The following is a 23044-nucleotide window of genomic DNA, read 5'->3' as shown; positions in this document are numbered from 1 at the left end:
TCTGTATAAACACGATCTAAGGCATGCATTTTTCTAGACAAAGCAAGACTAGCAAATGAAACTCTATGTTGTTTACTAGCCAAATAATCAATACAAGGGTTCAGATGTGTACCTTTGAGGTCTGACAATACTTCTCTTGGAAAGAACTTGCAGCCCCTTCTCGCTCATGTATATCACACCCTTCAAAAATATCGATAATATTAAAATTTTCATCACAAACTAATCCAGGATCCAAACTAACATTTGAGGACACTGAAAAATATTCTCTCAAATTCATATCTATAAAACCTGTGCAATTTATAATCATATATCACATCACTCGATAATTCATATTTATGGTAACCCAAGCTAACTTAACAAACATGAACAACATTTATAAATCCACAAGCTATGTAATTTATACAATCATAACTCCAACCATTTACCACAAGTCCATATCATCGTAAACTAGACTTAACATTCCGAAATTCTAAATAAGAGAGATCTTCTAACACTTTTACAAGGTATATCAATTTCGGTTCATCGACAACATTTCATTACATACAAAATATACTTACACAACAATAACATAATAACCAACAAGACTTGCCCATAATTCTGAATAGCTCTCTACTGCCTAAGCCCAATTCAAACATCTCAAAGAGTGACAAGCTGACCTGAAAGATTTTATATAACAACGGAGTGAGCTAAAAACAGCTCAACAAGTGACAAAGCATATTCAGAACAAAAGGAATGATTTCAAACAAGTAAGATATCATAATGCAAAGTAAAATATAAGAATTTTCAAGATACCATATTATTAGATACAAAATCATATGTGTCATGTCATTCAAAACCTATTTGGTTCATAACAGATTAAGCATAGAGTAATTGGAGCATATCAATAGCGTATGAAATGTTCCGGAGCATATCAACTACATATGGAACATTTCGAAGCATAACAATAGCAAATGAAATATTTCGGAGCATATCAAAGGCGTATGAAATGTTTCAGAGCATATCAATGATAAATAAAACATTTCGGAACATATCAATGGCGTATGGACCATTTCGGAGTATTTCAAAGTACGAATACGAAACAAAAGCTCAAACGTCGAATTGACGTTGCATTCATTTCATTCTTATTCAAAGCATGTATAGAAATACATAACCAAAGCTCTAGATACCATATCAAACATACAGAAGGTGAAGTGGGACCATAACATAATATGATACATCTATTTCTAAATGACCACCAAACATAAGTCTCCCACGTTTGGGAGCTCCATCCACTCACGTCCGAGTGAAGTCATAAGGGCCGATAGAGCATCACAGGCTCTATGTATAACTCCCTTCACCATTTCTGGCAAAGGTTCACAATATCCCACAAACACCAGAGTACAAAGGGACAGTATGAACAATAAATAGCACATATCGGAAGCACACGCGGAACAACAAAACGTACGTGTCTTTACGAGTCAATACGAAGTAAGCAATAATCTTTTACAATTGTATTCAGATTTGAAAGGAAATAAAAGCAAGAGCATTCAAGGATTCCAAGCAATCACATATAACTCAATTCAAATAAGAAGGTTAGATGAATTCAATGTCCAAAGGAATGAAACTGGAATAGGCACATATCGAAAGCAAATGCGGAACAATGGGATATACATGTGCCTATATGAGTCAATACGATATAGCATAAACGTTACACAATAGTTTTCAAGAATGCAAATAATTTTAAGGACAAGAGCATACAAGAATTCAAAGTAATAATATAAAGCTCAATTGAATAAGAGAACCAAAGGATATCAATTTCCAAAGGAATGAAACCAGAATATGCGAAATCGACTAAAGCTCGATTTCTGGCAGAATTCAAAAAACACATTGAATAAATGATTCAAACTATCAATCGTGCTCCAATTTACTCAGAAATATATTATTGGAAAGATATTTAAATCTATTTTTAGATAAAATAAGCTTCATATGAATTGAACTGTCCAACAGAGAGTTACAAATAATTTGATAAACAAGGGTCGGAGAACAAAATATTTGTTTGGCAGAATTCAACAGATAACTGGGTAGGTGTTTGGACTCCAAATCTTTTAATCCATATATCAAAAGAAAGATCTACGAGTCTAGTTTCTAATGAAATTAGTTTTGAACAAATCGGAGTTTCCAACATCGACTTATAGGCAGCTCAGTGTCAAAAGGTCAGAAATTACGATCCCTGTTTTGCAGAATCTGTAGGCTCATTTGAAATAGAAGTTTGGGCAGACAAACTTACTCCGAATTCTTAAAATAAGCTATCAAAAGAAAGGTTTATGAGTCTATATTCTGATCAAATAAGTTTTGTCTAAATCAAAGGTCAATACATGAAGTTATAACCATAACAAGGTAGAAAGATCATAATCTCAAAAGTTGCACAGATTCGAATTGTTACGGTTAAACAAGAGATATATCAAATGCAAGGCTAGAACAATTCAAAGTTCCTCATATTCAAAGCAAATATAGAGATAAAATTACAGTAAAGAAAGATCAGGACACTTGCAATAGGAAAGATTAGAAAGCTTGCAATAGGAAGGATCGGAACACTTGCCTTTCAAAGATTTTGATCCGAAGATCCAAAGAAGGTGTCAGCCCAAATCCTTCTACTTTTCCTCCATGTCCTGTTCCTGTTTCATTTTCTACATATTTCTCTTTTTCCTCCACAACTACAACTCATGCAGAACATAGAGGCATAGTCACCTGCTCTCTCTTACTCTCATTCCTTCGTTTTCTTTTTCAAACATAGCTGTCGCAACCATCGCCGCTGCCACTACCACAAACGTAGCCACAATCGCAGCTGCTGTCACAACCGTAGCCCCTTCCACTGCACTACTTCCTTCCTCCCTTCTCTCGTTCCTACTTTTTCTTTTCCAAACACAACTGCCGCAGACGTAGCCGCCACCATCGCAGCCGCAATCACGGCCACAACCCCTTTTTTTCCCCTTTCCTTTCTTTCTCTTTCCCAAAAGCAGCTACTGCAGCCACCATCACTGCCGCAGCTACCGTAGCCAACATCGCAGCCGCAGTCACAGCCACGGCCGTAGCCTCTTCTTCCTCCCCTGCTTTGTTTCCTCTCCTTCTCTTCCAGCTGTAGCTACCACTGCCGCAGCTGCCTCCCCTTCTCCTCTTCCTCTCTTTTTCCCTTTTCCTTTCTCTTCTTCTCCCTTTCCTTCTCTTCTTTCCAAGCTGCACTGCTGCAGTCGCAGCCTCAGCCATGGCCGTAGCCTCTTCTTCCTCCCTTGCTCATCTTCCTCTCCTTCTCTTCCAACTGTAGCTGCCATCGCCGCAGCCGCAGCCCCTTCTTCCCCTTCTCTTCTTCCTCTCCTTCCCTTCTTCCTTCCTCTTCCTCTTTCCCTGCCATAGCTGCAGCCGCAGCTACTTCTTTCCCTTCTCCTCTTCCTTCTCCTTCCTTTCTTCTTCTTCTCTTCTTCTCCTTCCTCCCCTTCTTCTCCCCGTCAAACAGCACCTCCTCTCCTCTGTTTCCTCCTGCAGGAAACAGAGGTGCCGCCTCTTCACCCGCTTTTACTTCTTCTCTTCCTCTTCTTCTTCTTCTCCTTCTTCTCCTTCTCCTTCTTCTTCTCCTCTTCTTCCCTTCTCCTACCCGACACCCCACACCTTCTCATTGCAGCCCATGCCGCAGCCATCCTTCTTTTTTTTCTTTTTCTCTTCTTCTTTTTCCTCTTCGTCTTCTTCTCCTCCCCAACGCCCCACACCTTGTCTCCTTTATTTCCGCCTGCAGGAAACAGAGGTGCTGTAGCCCTAGCTGTTGCCACCTCTTGCTCCTCTCCCACTTCCCTCTCTTTTTCTTCTTCTTCTATTCTTCTCTTCTCCCTCTTCTTCCTCCTCTCTTCTTTCCCTCTTCTTCTTCTTTTCTTCTTCTCCTCTTCTTCCTTTCTCCTCCCCAATGCCCCACAACTCCTCGCTGCAGCCCTTGCCGCAGCCACCTCTTCTTCTTCTTCTCCTCTTCTTCCCTTCTCCTCCCCAACGCCCCACACATGAACTCCTCTGTTTCCTCCTACACGAAACAGAGGTGCTGTAGCCCTAGCTGCTGCAGCTCTCTCTCTTTCCTCTCCCTCTTCCCTCTCTTCTTTTTTTCTTCTCTTCTCCCTCTTCTTCCTCTCTTCTTCTCCCCACGCCCCACCGCTCCTCTCTCTGTTTCTCGAGAAATAAAGAGCGTGGGAGGCGGTGGGATAAAACCGAAATTTTTAATTTTTTTTTGTAACTTAACAGTTTAGTCCTTGAAATTTTTATATTTACATATAGGTCCTCTGATTTATAAATAAATCTTTATTAATAATTTTTAAAAGTGAGGGATATTACAATGTGTCCCAATCGCCTATGCCATAACTTCATGCTAAAGTCTTTCTCTATAGCATTTAACTGTTCACCACAAGCTTTGGCCTATAACCTGTACAAAGTATGACATTTCTTTCTATTAGCCAGTATAAGAGAACCCTTACCGAGCTTCTATTACCCTCTGTGAAATTTACTATCATAGTCTTCATCATATAGCCTTCCAACTGAAATTAAATTTAGCCTCAAGTCAACCACATGCCTCACATCCTTAAGCACCAACTTGCAACTAAGGTTGGTCTTTAAATGAATATCACACATGCCAATGATGTCTGCCATGCCATAGTTGCCCATCTTGATAACACTAAAATTTTTAGACCTGTAAGTAGTAAAAAACTCCCTCCATGGTGTAGCATGATAAGAAGCACCTATGTCAATCACCCACTCAAGATCCTGACACATAAGAAAAAATATCATAAAAAAGAGACAAAATCAAATAATCACCACCCTGCACTATAGTTGTGATATTATCTTTTGACTATGTAGACTCCACTTTTTTTTCCTTTTTCTTGTTCTTCTTAGGCTTACATTGATTCTTGTAATGTACTTTCTCACCACAGTTATAGTAAACAATATCTTTTCTTAATCCTGACTTGCTTCTACCCATGCGTGAATTGCTTCTAGACTTTGACCTTCCTCTATTATCTGAGATAAGTGTCTGTGAATCATTTTGAGATGTTGCTGAATTTTTTCTTCTCAACTCCTCATTCAACAAACTGCTTATTACTTGACTCATAGTCATAACATAATCTGGTACATAATTACTAAGGGAAACCACTAGTGTCTCCCAACTTTCTGGTAATGAACTGAAAAGTAATAATGCCTGCAACTCATCATCAAGAGACATTTTCATAGAGAATAACAAGTTATTGATACTCTGCATTTCATTCAAATGCTCAGCAATAGAAGCACCCTCTCTATATTTTAGGTTCATAAGTTTTCTGATAAAAAAAGCTTTGTTGCTAGCTGTTTTTCTTTCATAGAGACTTTTCAATTTTTTCCAAAGAGAATTTGTAGAAATTTTAGTAGAAACATGGTGAAAGACACTATCATCAAGCCATTGTCGAATAAACCCAATTGTTTTTCGATCTAACCTCTTTCACTCATCATCTGTCATAGTTATGGGTTTTGCACTATCCCCATGCAAAGGTCCATACAAATCTTTGCAATATAAGATATTTTCCATTCTTGATTTCCATATCATCCAATTATTTCCATTCAAACTAATCATGCGAGAAACACTACTAGTCTCCATGTTCAAATACAAAAATTAAATCACCACAACTCTACTCTTATACCAGTTGATTGATGGGATAAAAATAGAAATAAACTTTTGTATATGAACAAATACTAGTAGATCATAACACGCAATGAAATTAAATGGAATCACGTGCCTAAGTATTTAAACGGAAAGTAGTAACACGAGTAATGTTAAAGAAATTGCAAACATCACGTTTGTTTGATCTGAGCACGAATCGAATAAACCAAGGAAAGGAAATATTAGATTTAGTAAGGTTAATCTTTTGATTGGTAAGACCATTCATATCATTCAAAAATATAACTAATGGAAGCATAGGGTATTTGATTTGGCTTTAAAACACATAAAGATGTCCATATCCATCAAATGAGACAAATACAATTCGTGTTTAAAACAAAAAGAGAGTAAGTCGAGAATCATGAAAGAGAGAAGCTGAGCCACAACAATGTCAAGATAGGGAGAGAAGGTCACCCTTATTGGCAAAATGCTCACCGTTGATCACACAAACATATTCAAAAATGCAGTTAAAAAAAAGATTAAGAAAGTTAAAACACTTGAAGAGCGTTGATGATGGTAGACCAAGAGTGATGGGGTCATAAGTCTTCTCGAGGTCAATCTTGATAATAACATATAGATTTTTGTTTCTTTCTTAAGACCTAAACAAAAAATATGCAACCTCTTGTGCCACTTAAGAAAGGCTAATCGGTCAATTAAAAATCAACTGAGTTGAGGCAGCAGACATTCATGCGGTTGGTCAAATGTTTAGAAAGGATTTGGTAATTCAGGAATGACCGACTGGTTGGAACATTTAGAAATAAAGATGATAAAAGTTTTGTGTAGGATAGAAGGGACGAATCCATGATAAAATTCGACCGTGAGATCTGAGACTCCTCTCATAACCCAAATGACGAATAGATTGCCAATCTCAAAATGATCAAAGGGAGGAACCAAGGAGCCATGAGCAGAATCATCAATAATACCAGGCATCGAAGGTCACCACTCCAAGGAGCAAAAATCAGAGATACAAGGTTGAGTCCAGAACTCTGTATGCAAGTTAACTAAGATAGATCTATAAAGATAGCAGACCCAACTCAAAGAGAGTGGATAAAGTTTTGCCTACATCTACAAGTAAAGTAATCAGATTATAGTAATAATTGAGTGTTGCGATCACCATAATCGATCGAATTAGTTTTGGCTTAAAGGCCATCACTTTTAAATTGATTTGCCTAAGGATGGATAATATCAAACTGGTTGTACAAACAGGAGAGCTGAGAAGCTTCACTGTCATCAAGCCCAACAAGGAGCATCTTTAGACTCCAAATTAGAAATTAAAATTTGAACATCAGCAACCCGTTGGTCCAAGTGACTAAACTGCTGCCAATTCCAACAAGATCTTAACAAGATTAGAGGGATGGATACAAGTGGGGTGATTATGAGTCAACCAGTTGGCTCTAATGTCATCATGGAATCCTTGATTCTCAATTCAAAAATTCTGAAAATAAAACAACTATTTCCTAATCCATTGACCACCCGAGACGATCGACAATAACACAGGACATTGGTTAAATGCCTAACGGAACACGGTCTGAATAGGTTAAGCCAACAAGAAAATACCATCTAATCTAACACTGACACGGGTCAGGCCTCGTTAGTCCAAGTGAAGTTAGGCCCAATAAAACCAAGATCAATCATAGCACAATCAACAGTTAACAAAACGGGAATCGCCCCATTTGTCTGTCACAAGGGTTGAGAATACATTTAAAATCACCATGCACCACGGAATCTCATGTAAATCAATTGAAGCAAGCGAGTCCCAAACCAAATTATGACAAACCAAGCAAACACTAGCAATGTATGCATCGAGGATGGAGGGATGGTCCATCTACTGTAGCGGTGAAAGAATTCCATACAAGGAGAAGGCCTCCCCAGCATGTTGATTGGGGGTTTTGGAGGCAGCAGATTCCTCATATCGAAGTGGAACATCAACGATCTCATCGCCAACGGAATCGGGCTCTAAGCCACGCAGCATAGGGCCATGATAGGTGGCCGAGGAGCAAAGGCCCATTGCAAAGCCATCGCCACAGGATGGAGAGGATGAGACCGAGGCCTGAGGGGAGGTGGAGAGCTTAGCCCAGGAATGAATGGCTTCTGGAGCTATTGGGGGGAGCCGCAGGCAACATCGAGGGAGTTGTAGCTGGCAGCTGGGTCAGAAGCTGGATTGGCGATCAAATATTCTCTTGCAGTTCCCAAGTCCACACGCAACTGACCGAAGACTCAGATTGACCGCTGTTGGCTAGCCCAGTAGCCGTGGATGGCATGGGCTGAGTCATCGGCGGTGAGAAATTTGACACCGATGCAGGTGTGAGAGCAGTCTCGCCCGGGGAAGGATGAGTCATAGGCTGGGTGACCCGAAGACCTAAGACTCACGGTTGGCCAACTCGGCAGACGTGGATGGCTGAGATGCATCCACAAGGTCCGACGCATCAGAAAGCGGCGGCAGTTGAAGGACCCAGTAGTTAGATCCAAATCGGTACTCGTTCTAAGCACCGGAACCAGTCGAAGGGCCGTCGGTTAGAACGCGTCCAACGTGTTCCTCTGACGAAAAGCGAAAGAGAAAGTAACCTCGGGCCAGATCGAGGATCAAAGGGGGGAGAGGAACAACTCCAAAGCTTCGAAACCGAGGACTTGAAAAAATCCAACAGAGGGGGCGAAAGTGTTTTTCTTACCAATCGTGGATTTCCATGACTTAATACAATCTGATTGGCTCCGGACTCCAGTTCTAAGGGGGCTTGCTGGCTGTACCTACTCATTGCTTCAATCAAAGCATAGTTGATTTACTAAGCACTGCTTATACCTCAGAGATTTATACTCTGCTTATGTAACTTATGCTCGATCGTGTGGCGATGCAGGGAGGTGATGGCGAAGGGTGTGCGGAGAGTTAATAGCAATGCCAGGAGAAGCAGATAGAAAAGTGTAAATCAGATAAAAAGAAAAAACCAGGAAACATAGAAGAAAGAGAGCAGAACAGAGAGAAAAAAAATGAAACAATAGAGAACAACGGAATCCGTGAAGGAGCATCACAAATCCATGACCCACCCAAATGTTCACAGATTTTGCATGGCGAGGTGGTGGAGTAACCGTGATTCCAAGGAAATAGAATTAAAAAAAAAAAAGAAAAACATGAATTAAATACGTAAAATTCATAAATTTGTTGGATTGGCGCCGTGCTTGCCTTCCATCGAAGGTGACGGAAGAGGGTTTCCTGGCGTGCCTCACTCAGGGAACTCGATTGCACCACCCCCGCCCTCCTCTTCGCAGACCACACACGCGGACGGGGCCTCACCGGCAGAGCTGGGCGTCAGGGAGACCGTCAGACGTCATGTGTGAAAAGGAACTGTGTTCCCTGCATCCCGAGAGCCAGCTGAGCTGCAGTCGAAGCTACTGCAAGTTTTGGATATTTTACTTCCGACGACGTTTTCTTGTGCTTCCACTACAATCGTCGTAACTTAAGTCGCAGGAAAATCCGTCCCTATAATCTCTCTCTCTCTGACCTCTGTATCTCTTCGTTGAAACGCTATTCCCTACCTTATCCGAAACGGTCTCCTCTTGATTCCACCCCTTGGTTTGCAATTCTTCGACGGGCGACATCTCTTGAAGTATCCAAATCGCTCCAGTTTACTCGTTCGAACCCAATTCCCTGAGGTTAAGGGATCGAGGTAGCGGCTACGGTAGATGGCGAAGCTCTACGTGGAGGCGGTGCCGCCGGCGGATCTGAACAAGAACACGGAGTGGTTCATGTACCCTGGAGTTTGGACTACCTACATCCTTATCCTATTCTTCTCCTGGCTTCTCGTCCTCTCCGTCTTCGGCTGCAACCCCGGGACGGCATGGACTGTCGTCAATCTTGTCCACTTTGCCGTATGACCTCTCTATCCTCGTTTCAGGAGTTAAATATATCTGGTGATCGTTGCTTGGCGACCAGGAGAACGGAAGTTGTGATTTTGATAATAATTTTGAATTAATTGTTGAGTCCTGTGTTTTAATTGGGTTTTGTGTTCCGAAAATTGAGCGTCTCCCTTGGACGTTGAATTTGGGTTTCTCGTCCTAGGTTTGGAATCGTCATTCGGAGAATCCAAGGATTTCTTTTTATGGTTTTATTCGTGTGATAATTGCGACTACAACCAGTGATTTCCCTATCGGAGCAGATTATGCAACACAAAAACTTCGGCTTTTTTGGGCTTTGGAAAGATTTACAAAGGGAAAAAATGCCGTATTTGATGCTTATCGGCTTTGCTTGAGATCCTCCCTTTTTTGCTAATCAATTTGGGAGCATAAGGATGATTATTAAAAGCTCAAAGCAATAGCTTTTGCACGATAGAGTTAGCTTTGATCTTATAAGTGTAAGAAGGAAAAGAAGTTCTAGGCCATCTGAGTTATACCTGGAGGAGTATTTGGCTTTCTAATTGAGCTGCTTGTGCATGATTAATTGGAAAAGTTATATAACTTTGCAAAACAAAGCAAACGGTGAAAAAGACAATGATTTTCAAGGATTACTAACACTAACTTTTCGTACTCTTGGTAACATTTTTATAAAGATGTGATTCTACTTCAGAGATTAAGCTCAAGGGCTTTAGTGTGAAATATCATTTGTGTTTCATTTTAAGTTTTTAATATTTTTTGTATATTACGGACTTGGCTTATTTTTTGGATTTTAACTGTCTTATTTGGTTTAATACTTACAGAGTGTTCTACCATTTTTGTCTAGAATTAAATGATTGTCTAAGATAATGTCAAATTTGATTATCTCATAGAGTCTTCTTCGGTATTATGCCTGATTCAGTTACAGAGCTTCTCTTTTTTTGTGAGAAATGCAAGACTAAATACTATTCCACCTCACATTTCTATTAATGGCAGTCAATGGTTCGACATATTGATTGTTTTTTCTCTTATAAATCCTTAATATACTCCATCATTTGTTGTTTTTCAGATAACCTATCACTTCTTTCATTGTTAATGGTTCAACATATTGATTGGTTTTTCATCTCATAAATCCTTATTATGCTTCATGATTTGTTTTCTTTCAGATTACCTATCACTTCTTTCATTGGAAGAAGGGAACACCCTTTTCTGATGACCAAGGTATCTACAATAACTTGACTTGGTGGGAACAGATTGACAATGGCAAGCAACTCACACGTAATAGGAAGTTTTTGACTGTAGTCCCTGTGGTTTTGTAAGTATGCTGCTAATCATGCCCTCATTTGATTGCTAGTTTATGAAATGAATGATGATGAGGAATTATGCTTTACAATGGACTCATATAGTCGGTTGCACTTTTATACATTAGTAAGCAAACAACAACAAAAGCAAAGCTATAAAGTCCCAATGGCTACATAGGTTTTTTTGTCATCATTAAGATCTGTTTAGTTAAGTTAAGAATATTTAGATCATAATTTATAATTTCTATTAAGATCTTCTTATTAGGTCTTTTATACATTAGTAAGCACTTTTATACATTAGTAAGCAAACAACAACAAAAGAAAAGCTATAAAGTCCCAATGGCTACATAGGTGTTTTTGTCATCATTAAGATCTGTTTAGTTAAGTAAAGAGTATTTAGATCATAATTTATAATTTCTATTAAGGTCTTCTTATTAGGTCTTGCTCAATCTATTCTCATACTAATCATTTCACCTCTTTTAAGTGTGCAAGTCTCCTGAGTACATATTCATACTATCTTAAACTATTTTTCCTCATTATATTACCTATCAAAGCAATATCTAATTATTCACTAATGAAAATTTTTTTCTATCTGGTCTAATAACTCCACACATGCACCTCTACATTCTCATCTCAATAATATAAAATTTTTGTATATGTTGTGTTTTAATTATCCAATAGCCAAATTCATAAAACATAGCTAATCTAATAATTGTTTTATAATTTTTTTTAATCTCAACGGTATCTTATGAGTACATAAGATTCCTAATAATCCTTAATTTTTAATTATTTTTTACTCTATAAATAATATTTTTATTAATATATAAATAATATCTTCATTAATCTCTTCATTTTATTGTATAATTGATACATGATACCTCTTTCACTTAATGGAGCCTCTGCCCATCCAACCTCACTATATCTTGCTATCTATCTTATATTTTTAGGTTTAGTTCTACAACAATAACAACCAAGTCATAAGTCTCAAATATTTAGGGTTAGCTGTATAGATCTTTTATCGCTATCGAGACCTATAAAAAATTATATATTTAGTTAAGTTAAAAGTACTTAATTCTTTATTTAAAGTTTCTATTGAAACTATTTTAGGTCTTCCTCTATCTCTTCTCACATCATAAATATTAATTATTTCATCTCTTCTGACTATCGTATCCTGAAATCTTTTTAGCACATGCTGATACTAATTTAAACAATTTTCTCTTATTTTATCCTCTACTGAAGCAATACCTAGTTGTTCATAAATAAAATTATTTCTTTTCATATCTTTTCTAGCAACTTCGAACAGTTGTCGGGCGATGCGCTTAAATAAAGTGTTGCTTAGGCTCGCTCGAGTGCCTCAAATAGTTGTCGAGCAATGCATTTTAATGAAGTGTCGCCTAGGCGTTCGTGTGAACCCAGCGTCGGGTGCCTTGGCCAACCGCACGATTGAAGATGAGCAATTGAACCAGATGGTCTACTCTATATCGGTTAAACAGTAACTTAGTTTATCCAATCAAAACAACTGAGCAAAACAGCAAACCCCCCTCTTGCGCGACCCTCGACCTATAAACCCTAAATATTCGCTTGCCTAACTCACCTCTAGTCCCGTTGCTGCCTTTGTGCGCAGTCGTTGCCTCCATCGCCGACGTACAAGTCCGACACTTCCTTTGTTGTTAACAGACATGTTCAAAGGTCCCATTGTTGTAGCTTTCGTGCATAGTTTCTTTCGCTATCGTTGCTTCTATGTACAGCTTCTTCCACCGTAAAGTGATAGCACTATAACTTCCTCCACCACCGACGGACACATCTAAAGCTTCCTCCATCACTACTGTCGTCGTCCGAAGGTTCCTCCATCATCGCCACTCTCTCCTTCCCCACGTTCCACCGTCGGTGATTCCTCCCCCTCTACTATTATGACTGCCGTTGATAGTGGATTAAATACTGTTAATAGTGAATTATTATTCTTTAACTGATATTAAAACTATTGTTAAGTGTTAACTACTGTTACTATGTAATAAACTAAAATTGATATTAATCCTTAGAAGTTAGAACTATTGATTTATTTAAAACTAATTTTTATTTAGCATTGTTAATTGCTATTTAGAATTATTATTTCTTTATTTAGCATTGTTAATCTCTATTTATTTAGAACTATTATTAGGGTTTCAGGATTAATAGCAAGTGTACAAAGCAATTAAAAAAAAATCATAAAAAAATTAAGAAAGGATCCTGTTTGGAAATACAATTATCTAACGGATCCTAAAGATCTTAATGCAGTTACTTGCATCTTTTGTGATATGACTACTAGAGTCGACATTTTCCGTGCAAAACAATATCAAGTAGGGAACTTAAAGAATTCATCAGAATGTAAAAAATGTTCACTGTAAAAGAAGAGTTGGTAGCTTATATGACTAAAAGAGCACACAAAAGATTGAATCTTATAGGATTTTACTTGAGAATAATGTTCAACATATTAGAGATGAAGAAGAAGAAGAATATTTAGAAAGTGCTAATGCCAATGGAAAAAGAGTATATGACAAAAAAGGAAAAGAAGCTATGATTGTTAAGAAGGGTAAAAAGGGATCGATAAACTTATATATATATATATATATATATATATATATATATATATATATATATATATATATATATATATATATATATATATATATATATATATATATATATATATATATATATATATATATATATATATATATATATATAAGGATCATAGAAGCAACAAGGTTAAACAAGAGCAAACTTAAGACAAACAAATATAAGTGATGTTTTTGATAAGGAACTAAGGGGAAAAATAATTTAGTACATTGCTCTCTTCTTCTATCAAGTTTGACTTCCCCTTAATGCTTGTCATTTGGATAGTTTTAAAGAGATGATTGATAGTTGGAAGATATGGTGAGAGATTAAAACCATCAAGTTATTATAAGTTACTAGTTTTATTACTGAAGAAAAAGTTGGATTATACAAATGACTTATTGAAGGACCATAAGGAAACATGGGTAAGGCATGGTTGCTTTATTTTGTTATATGCTTAGACCGATAGGAGATATAGGAGTATAATTAATTTATGGTTAACTATTCTTTAAGAATCATGTTTGTGAAGTTAATAGATGCATCTTTTTTTATGAAATATAAAGAAAAGATTTGTAAGTTGCTTGACAAGTTTGTAGAAGAAATTGGTGAACAGAATATCGTCCAAGTTATAATCGACAATAGAAGTAACTATGTGTTAGCTGGTAAGATTTATCTTTTAAATTTTTTAACATTTTAATTACTTTGTCTCCAATTTGAATGGAAGAACTATGTGACTCCTTAGTCTTATCAATTTTGTTATCCTTTGTCTTAGGTAAATACTTGAAGCAAAAAAACAACACCTGTATTAAACTTCATGCATGGGACATTGTATTAATCTACTCGTGGAGGATATTGGAAATATTTTTGATATCAAAAAGACTTTAGAAATGACAATCTTTGTCGTTGGATTTCTCTATAATCATATTGAGGCTTTCAATATGATGAGAGAATTCACAGATAACAATGAATTGGTGAGATATGGTGTCATCTGATTTGCTATTTCCTTCTTGATATTATAGAGCATGCATCGTTAAAAATACAATCTAAGAAATATGTTTATCTCAAAGAAATGAGTGACAAGAAAATGGGCAAAAGAAGGGAAAGACAAGAGGGTTAATGATATCATATTAATGTCGTCCTTTTGGAATCTTATAGTTTATACATTAAAGGTAATGGGCCCTCTTTTTTAAGTCCTTCGGTTGGTAGATAATGAAAAGAAGTCTATAATGAGATATATTTATGAAGTTTCGGATAAAGCAAAGGAAACGATTCAAAGTCTTTTGATGGAAAGATGAGATTGTCAACTTTATTGTTCATTACATACAACAGGATATTATTTAAACCTAGAATTCTTTTATAAGAATACCTTTATTGAGTTTGATGCAAAAGTTATACATGGGTTATACAAGTGTATTGCAAGATTGGTTCCAAGCTTAAGGCATAAGATAAGATCATATGCGAATTATCTTTATATATGAGTGTCGATGGTCTTTTTGGAATTCCTATGGTAGTTCGATTTAGGACAACTACATCCCTAGGTATTTATAAATATATATAATTAATTTTATGTATAGTATGTTATTATTAATAATAAAGTTAAATTTTGTAGCTAAATTGTGGAGTCTATTTGAAAATTCTACCTCGAACTTGTAGCAATTGGTAATTAAAATTCTTAATTTGACTTATAATGCTATGAGTTATGAGCGAAACTGGAGTCTTTTTTAGCATGTAAGAATCATAAAATATTTTGGTTTCAATTAATCTATTCTTTTTTAGACAGATGTATTGATATATTTTTAATTCATATGACTTAGCAAATTCACACAAAGAGAAAAAAATCAATTAGAGCATTAATAATTATATGATCTGGTTTATACAAAGTATAATCAAGCATTGAAGGTTCATCATAATTTGTGAAATAATATTGATTTAATCTCATTACAAGATAGTGATAATTCAAGTAAATAGTTGGTGGGGAAAATGGATGCAAACTTGCGAGATGCTAAAGATGAGCTTGTATTTGAAGATGACAGCTTGATATAGGGATTTGCGATGAGAGCCTAATGTGTTGAAGAATTATAGACATATACAAGACAGATGACGAAGACAAAAATGAGTGTAAAAGCCTTAAGTTCATCTTCTGCTATTGTTAAAGAGGAGGAAACATATTTTGATAAAGATGGATAAGAGAAAGAGAAAGATGATAAGTTTGAGAATGATAATGTTGATTATGATGATGATTGAATTTGATATAAAGCTTTATTGTTTTGAGTCATTTGATATTTTTGTTATTAAAAGATGCATAATATGACTTGGTACTTTAGATCTTTTCCATTTAATGTTTTATTTTTATTTATATATCATATGTATCAATTGTATTACATATTTTTAATATTTTAATATTTCATAGCGTCTCGCTTCGCTTGGGCTGGCGACTAGGTGAGCGCCTAGCGTCTTGGGCATTTTGGGACCTTGGTGCTTTTAGACGCCTATCAATTTTAAAAACACTAGTTGCTATACTAATAGTACTTTTAGCCTCCTTTTATAGATATTCTTTAAAATTTCTTCTTATTTTTATAATTTTATCAATCTTTAAAGCATGATTTTTTTTATTAATAATTGGTTTTAAACTTTCTCATGCCCCCACCAAATTTATCTTGCCTTTCGGTTTACTAAGAATATCTTTGTTAAACTCAGGGTTTGCAATACTGTATCGTATCGCCCGGTACGTATCGGTCCGCTAGCAGATCGACATGCGGACTGCTCGCTACCAGGCGGTAGTAGGAATTTGGCCCCATATTGGGTGATACGGAGTTGTACCGGGTAGTAATGATCGAAATTTCAACCGTTACTGACTTGTACCGATCGATTTTGATCATTACTGACCTGTACCAGCCGGTACCGATCAATTTCGATAAGATACTCGATAAGATACTTTTGACCGATACTCAACGAGATACTGGTCAAGTTTATGTATGGAAAGGGAAGGGGAAGCCAGTGGGTGATTTTGAGCAGATGCGATAGAGCTTACACGACATAGACACAAAACAAAGCTTATCGTATTTACAACCGTCGTATTATGAAGAATCTTATGGCCAGCGATAATATGGTAATAGTTGGTCATACTTCTCCGAGCAACAGTATAATATGGAGTAACAAATCAGTAGTGAAAGTAGAAGTTCTGACATTCACCAATACATGCCTTAGGAGCCGCCTCGGATACATGATTCATGACGATCAACCTATGACCATCACCACATTAATGCGCTAATGACATACGGTATATCAATACACTATATCGTGAGATCAATTTCAGGATTGGATCCGACAAATATATTATATTGATAAGATACATAGGATCGAGGATCCCGATCCACCATCGATGGAGGCTTGTCATTCGTTTTGGTAGTAGAATCAGGTATATCTACACATATGATTATTTAATTTATTTGAATCTTAAAATTTAAGTTGTATACAAAATAATCTAACAATTCAAATAAATTTTCTGTAGATAATTCAATATTAATGGAAGGACGATCTAGAATGGATCGAAATTGCGAACCTTGCACTCTCCTCAAAGCCCGAAAAAAATATGTGGCACTATTCTTACCTAATTTACATTAGTTTTGTTAAAACTATACTAAATATATTTATTTCTAACTTAAAAAATCATATCCTAACTTTTTTTCTATTTTCAGATATTTTCGGAGGGTTTTATGTCTATTTTAGGCATACCGCTCAGTACAGTGTATCATACTGTACCGAGAAAATCTCGGTACACTAGTACTGTACGAGATTAAGAATCTTAGTTAAGCTACTAATCATATTGCCATCGTAAGCCAAATAATCTAAGTTCCAAGCTGCCTCCCTTTCCCTCCTATCCTTAAAAATCCTTGCATTATTATCTTTATATTTTCACCATTTAATCCTAGTAAATTTGTTTACTATATTTTTTTTTCAACCATTTTCTACAACAAATGTCTAACACCATCAATCTATGTTGATTTGTCAAGCTTTCACCGAGTATAACCTTACAATTCTTATATATAACTTTATATAACTTTCTAGTGTGAAAAAAAGTCAAATGAACTATAGTTATGACCACTTTTATAAGTAATCAAATATTATCTCTATTCTCGAATTAAATATCTGCAATTATGAGATTAAACAAATGAGCAAAATAAAAAATCATACCACCCTCTTTATTTCTCTCCCATAAGGAAAGCCCCATGCATCCCTTAAAATTCACCATACATTTTTGATAATATGACCATTCAAATATCTTCCAATTATAAGTTTTTCAATTATAGATGTTTCCTAAATGATATCATCTAAGTTTTCTAAAACTCATTTTAGTATAATCATCTAGTCTAACTTAAGGGCATAAGCACTTATGTCTTATAACATTAAGACCTCTTCTCCCAAGACAAATTTTAGAACCATAATTCTATCTCTAAATTTTTTCACATCTACAATATTGTTCAGAAGATCCTTATGAACAATAATTCTTACACTATTTCTGTGCATAATTTTTTTTAGTATACCAAATTTTAAATCTAGTATTGTCAATCTCTTTATTTTTCTCCTACCCACTTAGTCTCTTGTAAGCAAATAATATTTATTCTTCTTCTAATCATAGTGTCTACCAATTCTAGCCCTTTTCCTGATAGTATTCCCACATTTTAAGTTACTAACCTAATTCTCTATTTTTGGATTAACTTTTTTACTTGCATTGGTCTCAAACAATAAGATAATCTTTGTCTACTTTGCACCACATTTGCACATTCAAGTATCGATGTGATGGGCCACTTCTGAGCAACCTCCTTATCCACCTTTTACAATTCAGGACACTTTGGCGGTGAAGGTACTTCGCATCACTTCTATTAATGGCCTAGTTGTATACTGAAATTGGATTGGGATCAATGTTCATAATATCTTACACAGTAAATTTTGTGCTATTTGTAAGTGACCTAATACAACCCTCTATCTGTTCATTTGGGTTTGATACCAACATTGGCAGTGTTATTAAAAATTGACCATGTATAGCTAGTCAATAAATATACTACCATCCATTGTTCATGTAAAAATTAACTATTTTGAGTTTTTCCTTTATTGTCCCAATATGAATTGCCTATATGGAGAAGTTTGCAATATGACTAGTTATATCTATATGAAACTACTAGGATCTATTTTCTGGGGTAGGATGAATTGGCTTTAGGGCAGAAACAAGTGATACTATCTCCACACTGGGTCTCAATTGGCTTTTTGAAAATTATACCAACCTCATTGCAGTACCCAGACAAAGCTGATCAATGGATGGACCAATGCATGATAAGTCCGGTTTGATATTGCCATGTCTTCCATGATCCTTAGTATTTGACTGATGATTGGATTGATATTTCTGAAATTATTATCTTGAACTTGACTCCAGAAGTGGACATCAAAATTGAAGTTTTTGAAGGAAGAAATTATCGTACACCATAAATAATCAAGTTTCTCAATTTTCTTAGATATGAAATGCTCATTAAATTTAAGTTGAACCTTAGTTGTTGATCTGCCATTTGCACCATTGTTAAGGTATGGGACTTCAGTGTCCATGTTGTAATGTGAAATTGCTAATTTATAATATTCACATTTGATAGCTGTTAAGCTGATATGCTGAAGAACGCTGAGCTTAGCCTGTGACCTGATTGTCATATGGGCCTCTAATGAGTATTCTGAAGCTCAACCTGGTATGACTTTATTTTCCCACATGGAGTTGGCTATGGGACACTACTAAAATCAAGAAGACTCCATCAAACATATAACAAAATTCGGAATCTATTTTCTTTGATGTTAGTCCTCACAAATGGCACCTCTCCAAGTAACTTTTTGGAGTGGAACTTGCCTACTGCAATAACAAATGACATCAGTAGCAAGCCATTTTTCCCAAATAATGGGTCTAAAAAGGGAAAACCCAAAATGCCACTTAATGAGCAAAAGACCTCTATCGTTGTAGCTCAACCTCATGATTCATGAACCTTCAAAATTCCCTTTAGACTACAGGGAAAACAATAATCCTTGACATAGGGGGCAATACTCATAGAAAAGGCAAAAATAAGCTAATGAATGATTGTTTATTCCTTATCCTCATGTGTGACACACATGCACCAAGTAGAGTTATTCCAATTTCTTTAATATGCAGGACCTTCTCTTTGGCCTTGTTAGGGAAGGCTTGACTTGTCCTTAATAGAAGCATATGTTCAATGCTCTTGTAGTTAGGCAATTGTCATCCAATCAATGCACTTGTAGTTAGGCAATTGTCATCCAAGTCCTTTTGTTAACATCTGGTTTTAAATGTTAGGATTTGCAGTTGCTATGGTGACTTCTCTATTGTTGATAATGTAGAGTATAACTTTCACTATATTGGAAAACTACGGCCATTAAGTAAATAATAGTTACCAATTATATTAAACAATTTAATTTAAATCTGCCAACTGCATATGTCATTTGTTTCATGGTGTTGTTGAACATCTTACACTCTTCCTGTAGGAATTATATGTTATAGTTTTTGGATTGGTATGACACATACTCTCAGTAAAAGAGAATGGGAACAATGGAGGAATAAACTATTGATCGGTTGAGGTTGATTGATGAATCATAAATATATTAAAACCTATATGGAAGAATAACAGGTTTGATGATGTATTTGCCTGTTTTTATACAGAACCAATAATTTCCCTTAAGAAGAATGTGTTTTTGAATAAGCTTTCTAGTACCAAAGTTCATTCGTTCTACCAGAAGATGACTGAATACATTCAGTTGGGCCTTGGAAAGTATCATGCTTGAGAGGATTACAAGTATTTGGTAATGAGGAATTATGAGGTCCCAAATGTTTGAAGTGAAGGATTCATGCTTGTTAAATATAAATCAGATTATGAAATATGCCTTCGTTCTGACTCGTTCATGATTGGGGATTATCTAGATTCAATGTTTATGCAGATATGATGGCCAAGCTTGATATTGTATATCTATATATGTGTCTAATTTTTTCTTAATCTTCACACAAATTAGCTTTGATGGTAATATAGGTTATTACTTTTTCACTCACCAAACTGTTTGTGAAGATTTTATGACGCTGACAATTGAGATATCTACCCAAGATGCAGTCTGACCTGTTTGTTTAACTTTCGGGTCATCGGTTTTTCCACTGCATTATTCAATGATGAATACCAAGCTCACAAAAGGGCCAATAATCTTGCAACAATCAAACATTTAAATAATACATAGAATGGATGTTGCCATTATTGATGATTGTTACTGCTTGGTCTACTTTCTGTATATATTACAAAAGCTGTAAATAGTACCTGGACTCTGCTGAACCATCTCACCTTTTTAGTTTTAAAATGTGTTGGATGAGGGCTATTCTTTACTTTATAGTTTTCTTATTCTTATAAGGTAAGACTTTGTAGAATTTCATGCTTGTTAAAATAGTGAAAATTTTTGGTATCATGTAGGTGAAGGCAACAGATTAGTTGGTTTTCATTAGCTTTTACATGTTTGTTATGTAAATAAGAAGAAACTAATAGCCAGATCCTCACTAAAAAATAAAATACTTTTGTGCAGAGGTGAACATTATAATCGAACAGCTATGATTGTTAGCTGATATTTCCTTGGTAGTCATGATTCTCGTCATTCAGGCTTTCTTGAACTTTAATGTCTCATTAATTTTTTGATAAATTTTGTTAGTGGAACAAAATGTCTGTCATGAATCATAAATGCTTCTTGGTTCTAGAGAGCTAAAGTTCAAGTTAGCACTTAAGGACCTATAAATTTTAAAATTGTAAGGAAGAGACAATTGGGTGCTCGTGGAATATAACATTTTAGTTTCATAATCATCTAGATGAATTACAAATCATAAGTTACTTCGATTCTGCTGCATGGATCATTTTCCTTGCTGTTGAGGGCAATATCACTAGTTAGATTAAGAGCCATCATCTGTGTTCTGATACCAATTTTTAGGTGATCTACTGCCTCTTCTCACATCAATAATTATATTTGACTGACCATGCCTAGCTGGTGCTTCTATAATCCATGAGAAAGGCTCATCTAGATGAATTACAAATCATTAGTTAATTTGATTTGGCTGCATGGATCATTTTCCTTGCTGTTGAGGGCAATATCACTAGTTAAATTAAGAGCCATCATCTGCGTTTTGATACCAATTTTTAGGTGATCTACCACCTCTTCTCACATCGATAATCATATTTGACTGACCATGCCTAGTTGGTGCTTTTATAATCCGTGAGAAAGGCTCATGGTCTAGATTAGAAATAGGTGAGAATGGACATATCCTGAATGGTGGATTGAGAGAATCTATGCATTTAGCAGCATTTAGGAATCATATGGCAATAAACATCATGCTTCTCTAGAAAAGATATTATTTTGAGACAGATTGTGCTGAGAGGCTTCAAGCAGTGCTGGCATACATGTCTGACCAGAACAATGAACTGAGAAAATGACTCACTTTGTGTTCTTTTTTCATGTTGAGCTTTTCTGGTCTCTGATCAGAATCTGGCACAGTAAGAAATGCATGATACAAAATTAGGTCTGTGCGTAACCTGATGTTGCCTATATCGAATTCTTCTGATCCATGATCATCATGTTGACTTGGTTTGGTTTCTTAAAGGAGTGTTGTGTGCCTATGCAAAGTTGTATTAAGGAAACTTTTGTGGCTGACCTTTATTTGTCTTACCAAATTGCCGTTCCCATGTATACCTTGTGCTATGGATGACTGATGAGACAAAAATGCCTTCTTACCCACTTCTTTTCCTGCCATTGAGAATGGGAGGCAATCAGAAAGGCAGTGTGGGTCCTCACTAGGAGGTTCCCTGTGGGACATACCGTTCTCCAATTGCTTCAAATCCTAATTTAGTTGGGGAAGTAATGGGCAGAAAAAAGTATTTCTTTTGGTGGAATAAGAGATAAAACATTGTGATTCGCATCACCACAAAAAGCCAAGCTTAAAAAAGTTTCCATCAAAAGAAAAAAAATACGATTCATGATAAAAATATAAATAATGATAACAATTAAATGAAAAAATAATGTAAAGAATATGGTTACTGATACATATCTGATTCATGAAAAAATAAATTCAGAACTCCATAATCGTTTTATTAATTTCTAAGTGTAACCTTAAAAAAATCGAAATTGCCAATTTTTTCTCAGTTTTACTTTTATCAAATTTGAAACATAGTTTGCTGTTTCACTCAGACCGGTGCTGAGCGATCTGTATGCGTGTAAGGTGTCAAGCTTACCTGCATGTCTTTAGACCACAAAGAGACCCCTTGAGGTCTCCTTGGGGATGTAAAAGATTGCTGATAAGCCCTCTTTTCACTTCTATCTCTTTTTCCCTTCTCTCATGTCAACCCTCTTCCCAAATCTTCTCCCTCCCATTCAAATCTCTTATATATTCGAAACTTTATTAAAGTACAAGTTGTTCTCAAGAACATTCAAATAGATATACAGCAGTTAATCTCTTCAAAATCAGATAAATCTGAACCCTTATTTTTTATCTTAATAACTTAATATGGGGGCTTAAGCTAAGATTCATGTT

General features: G+C 35.9%; 1 protein-coding gene and 1 long non-coding RNA gene across 2 annotated transcripts in view; one reads left to right on the top strand and one right to left on the bottom strand.

Annotated features, from left to right (window-relative positions):
* Positions 1-353: 353 nt before the first annotated feature.
* LOC135593397 (uncharacterized) lies at positions 354-9004 on the bottom strand. Its single transcript, XR_010479567.1, has 2 exons — positions 7549-9004; positions 354-656 (listed from the first exon to the last, which is right to left on the bottom strand). It is a non-coding gene; the product is annotated as an uncharacterized LOC135593397 (long non-coding RNA).
* A 226-nt stretch (positions 9005-9230) lies between these two features.
* LOC103998395 (uncharacterized) overlaps positions 9231-23044 on the top strand; it is a 15019-nt gene continuing 1205 nt past the window's right edge. Inside the window, exons 1-2 of the mRNA XM_009419856.3 lie at positions 9231-9556; positions 10723-10871. Of these exons, the coding sequence (XP_009418131.1) occupies positions 9371-9556; positions 10723-10871 (335 nt within the window). The 5' untranslated portion in view covers positions 9231-9370. The remainder of the gene's footprint in view (positions 9557-10722; positions 10872-23044) is intronic.

The sequence above is a fragment of the Musa acuminata genome, chromosome BXJ1-9 (assembly GCF_036884655.1).
Source record: "Musa acuminata AAA Group cultivar baxijiao chromosome BXJ1-9, Cavendish_Baxijiao_AAA, whole genome shotgun sequence".
Taxonomy (NCBI): Eukaryota; Viridiplantae; Streptophyta; class Magnoliopsida; order Zingiberales; family Musaceae; genus Musa; species Musa acuminata.
This window is presented reverse-complemented; position numbering and strand designations above follow the sequence as displayed.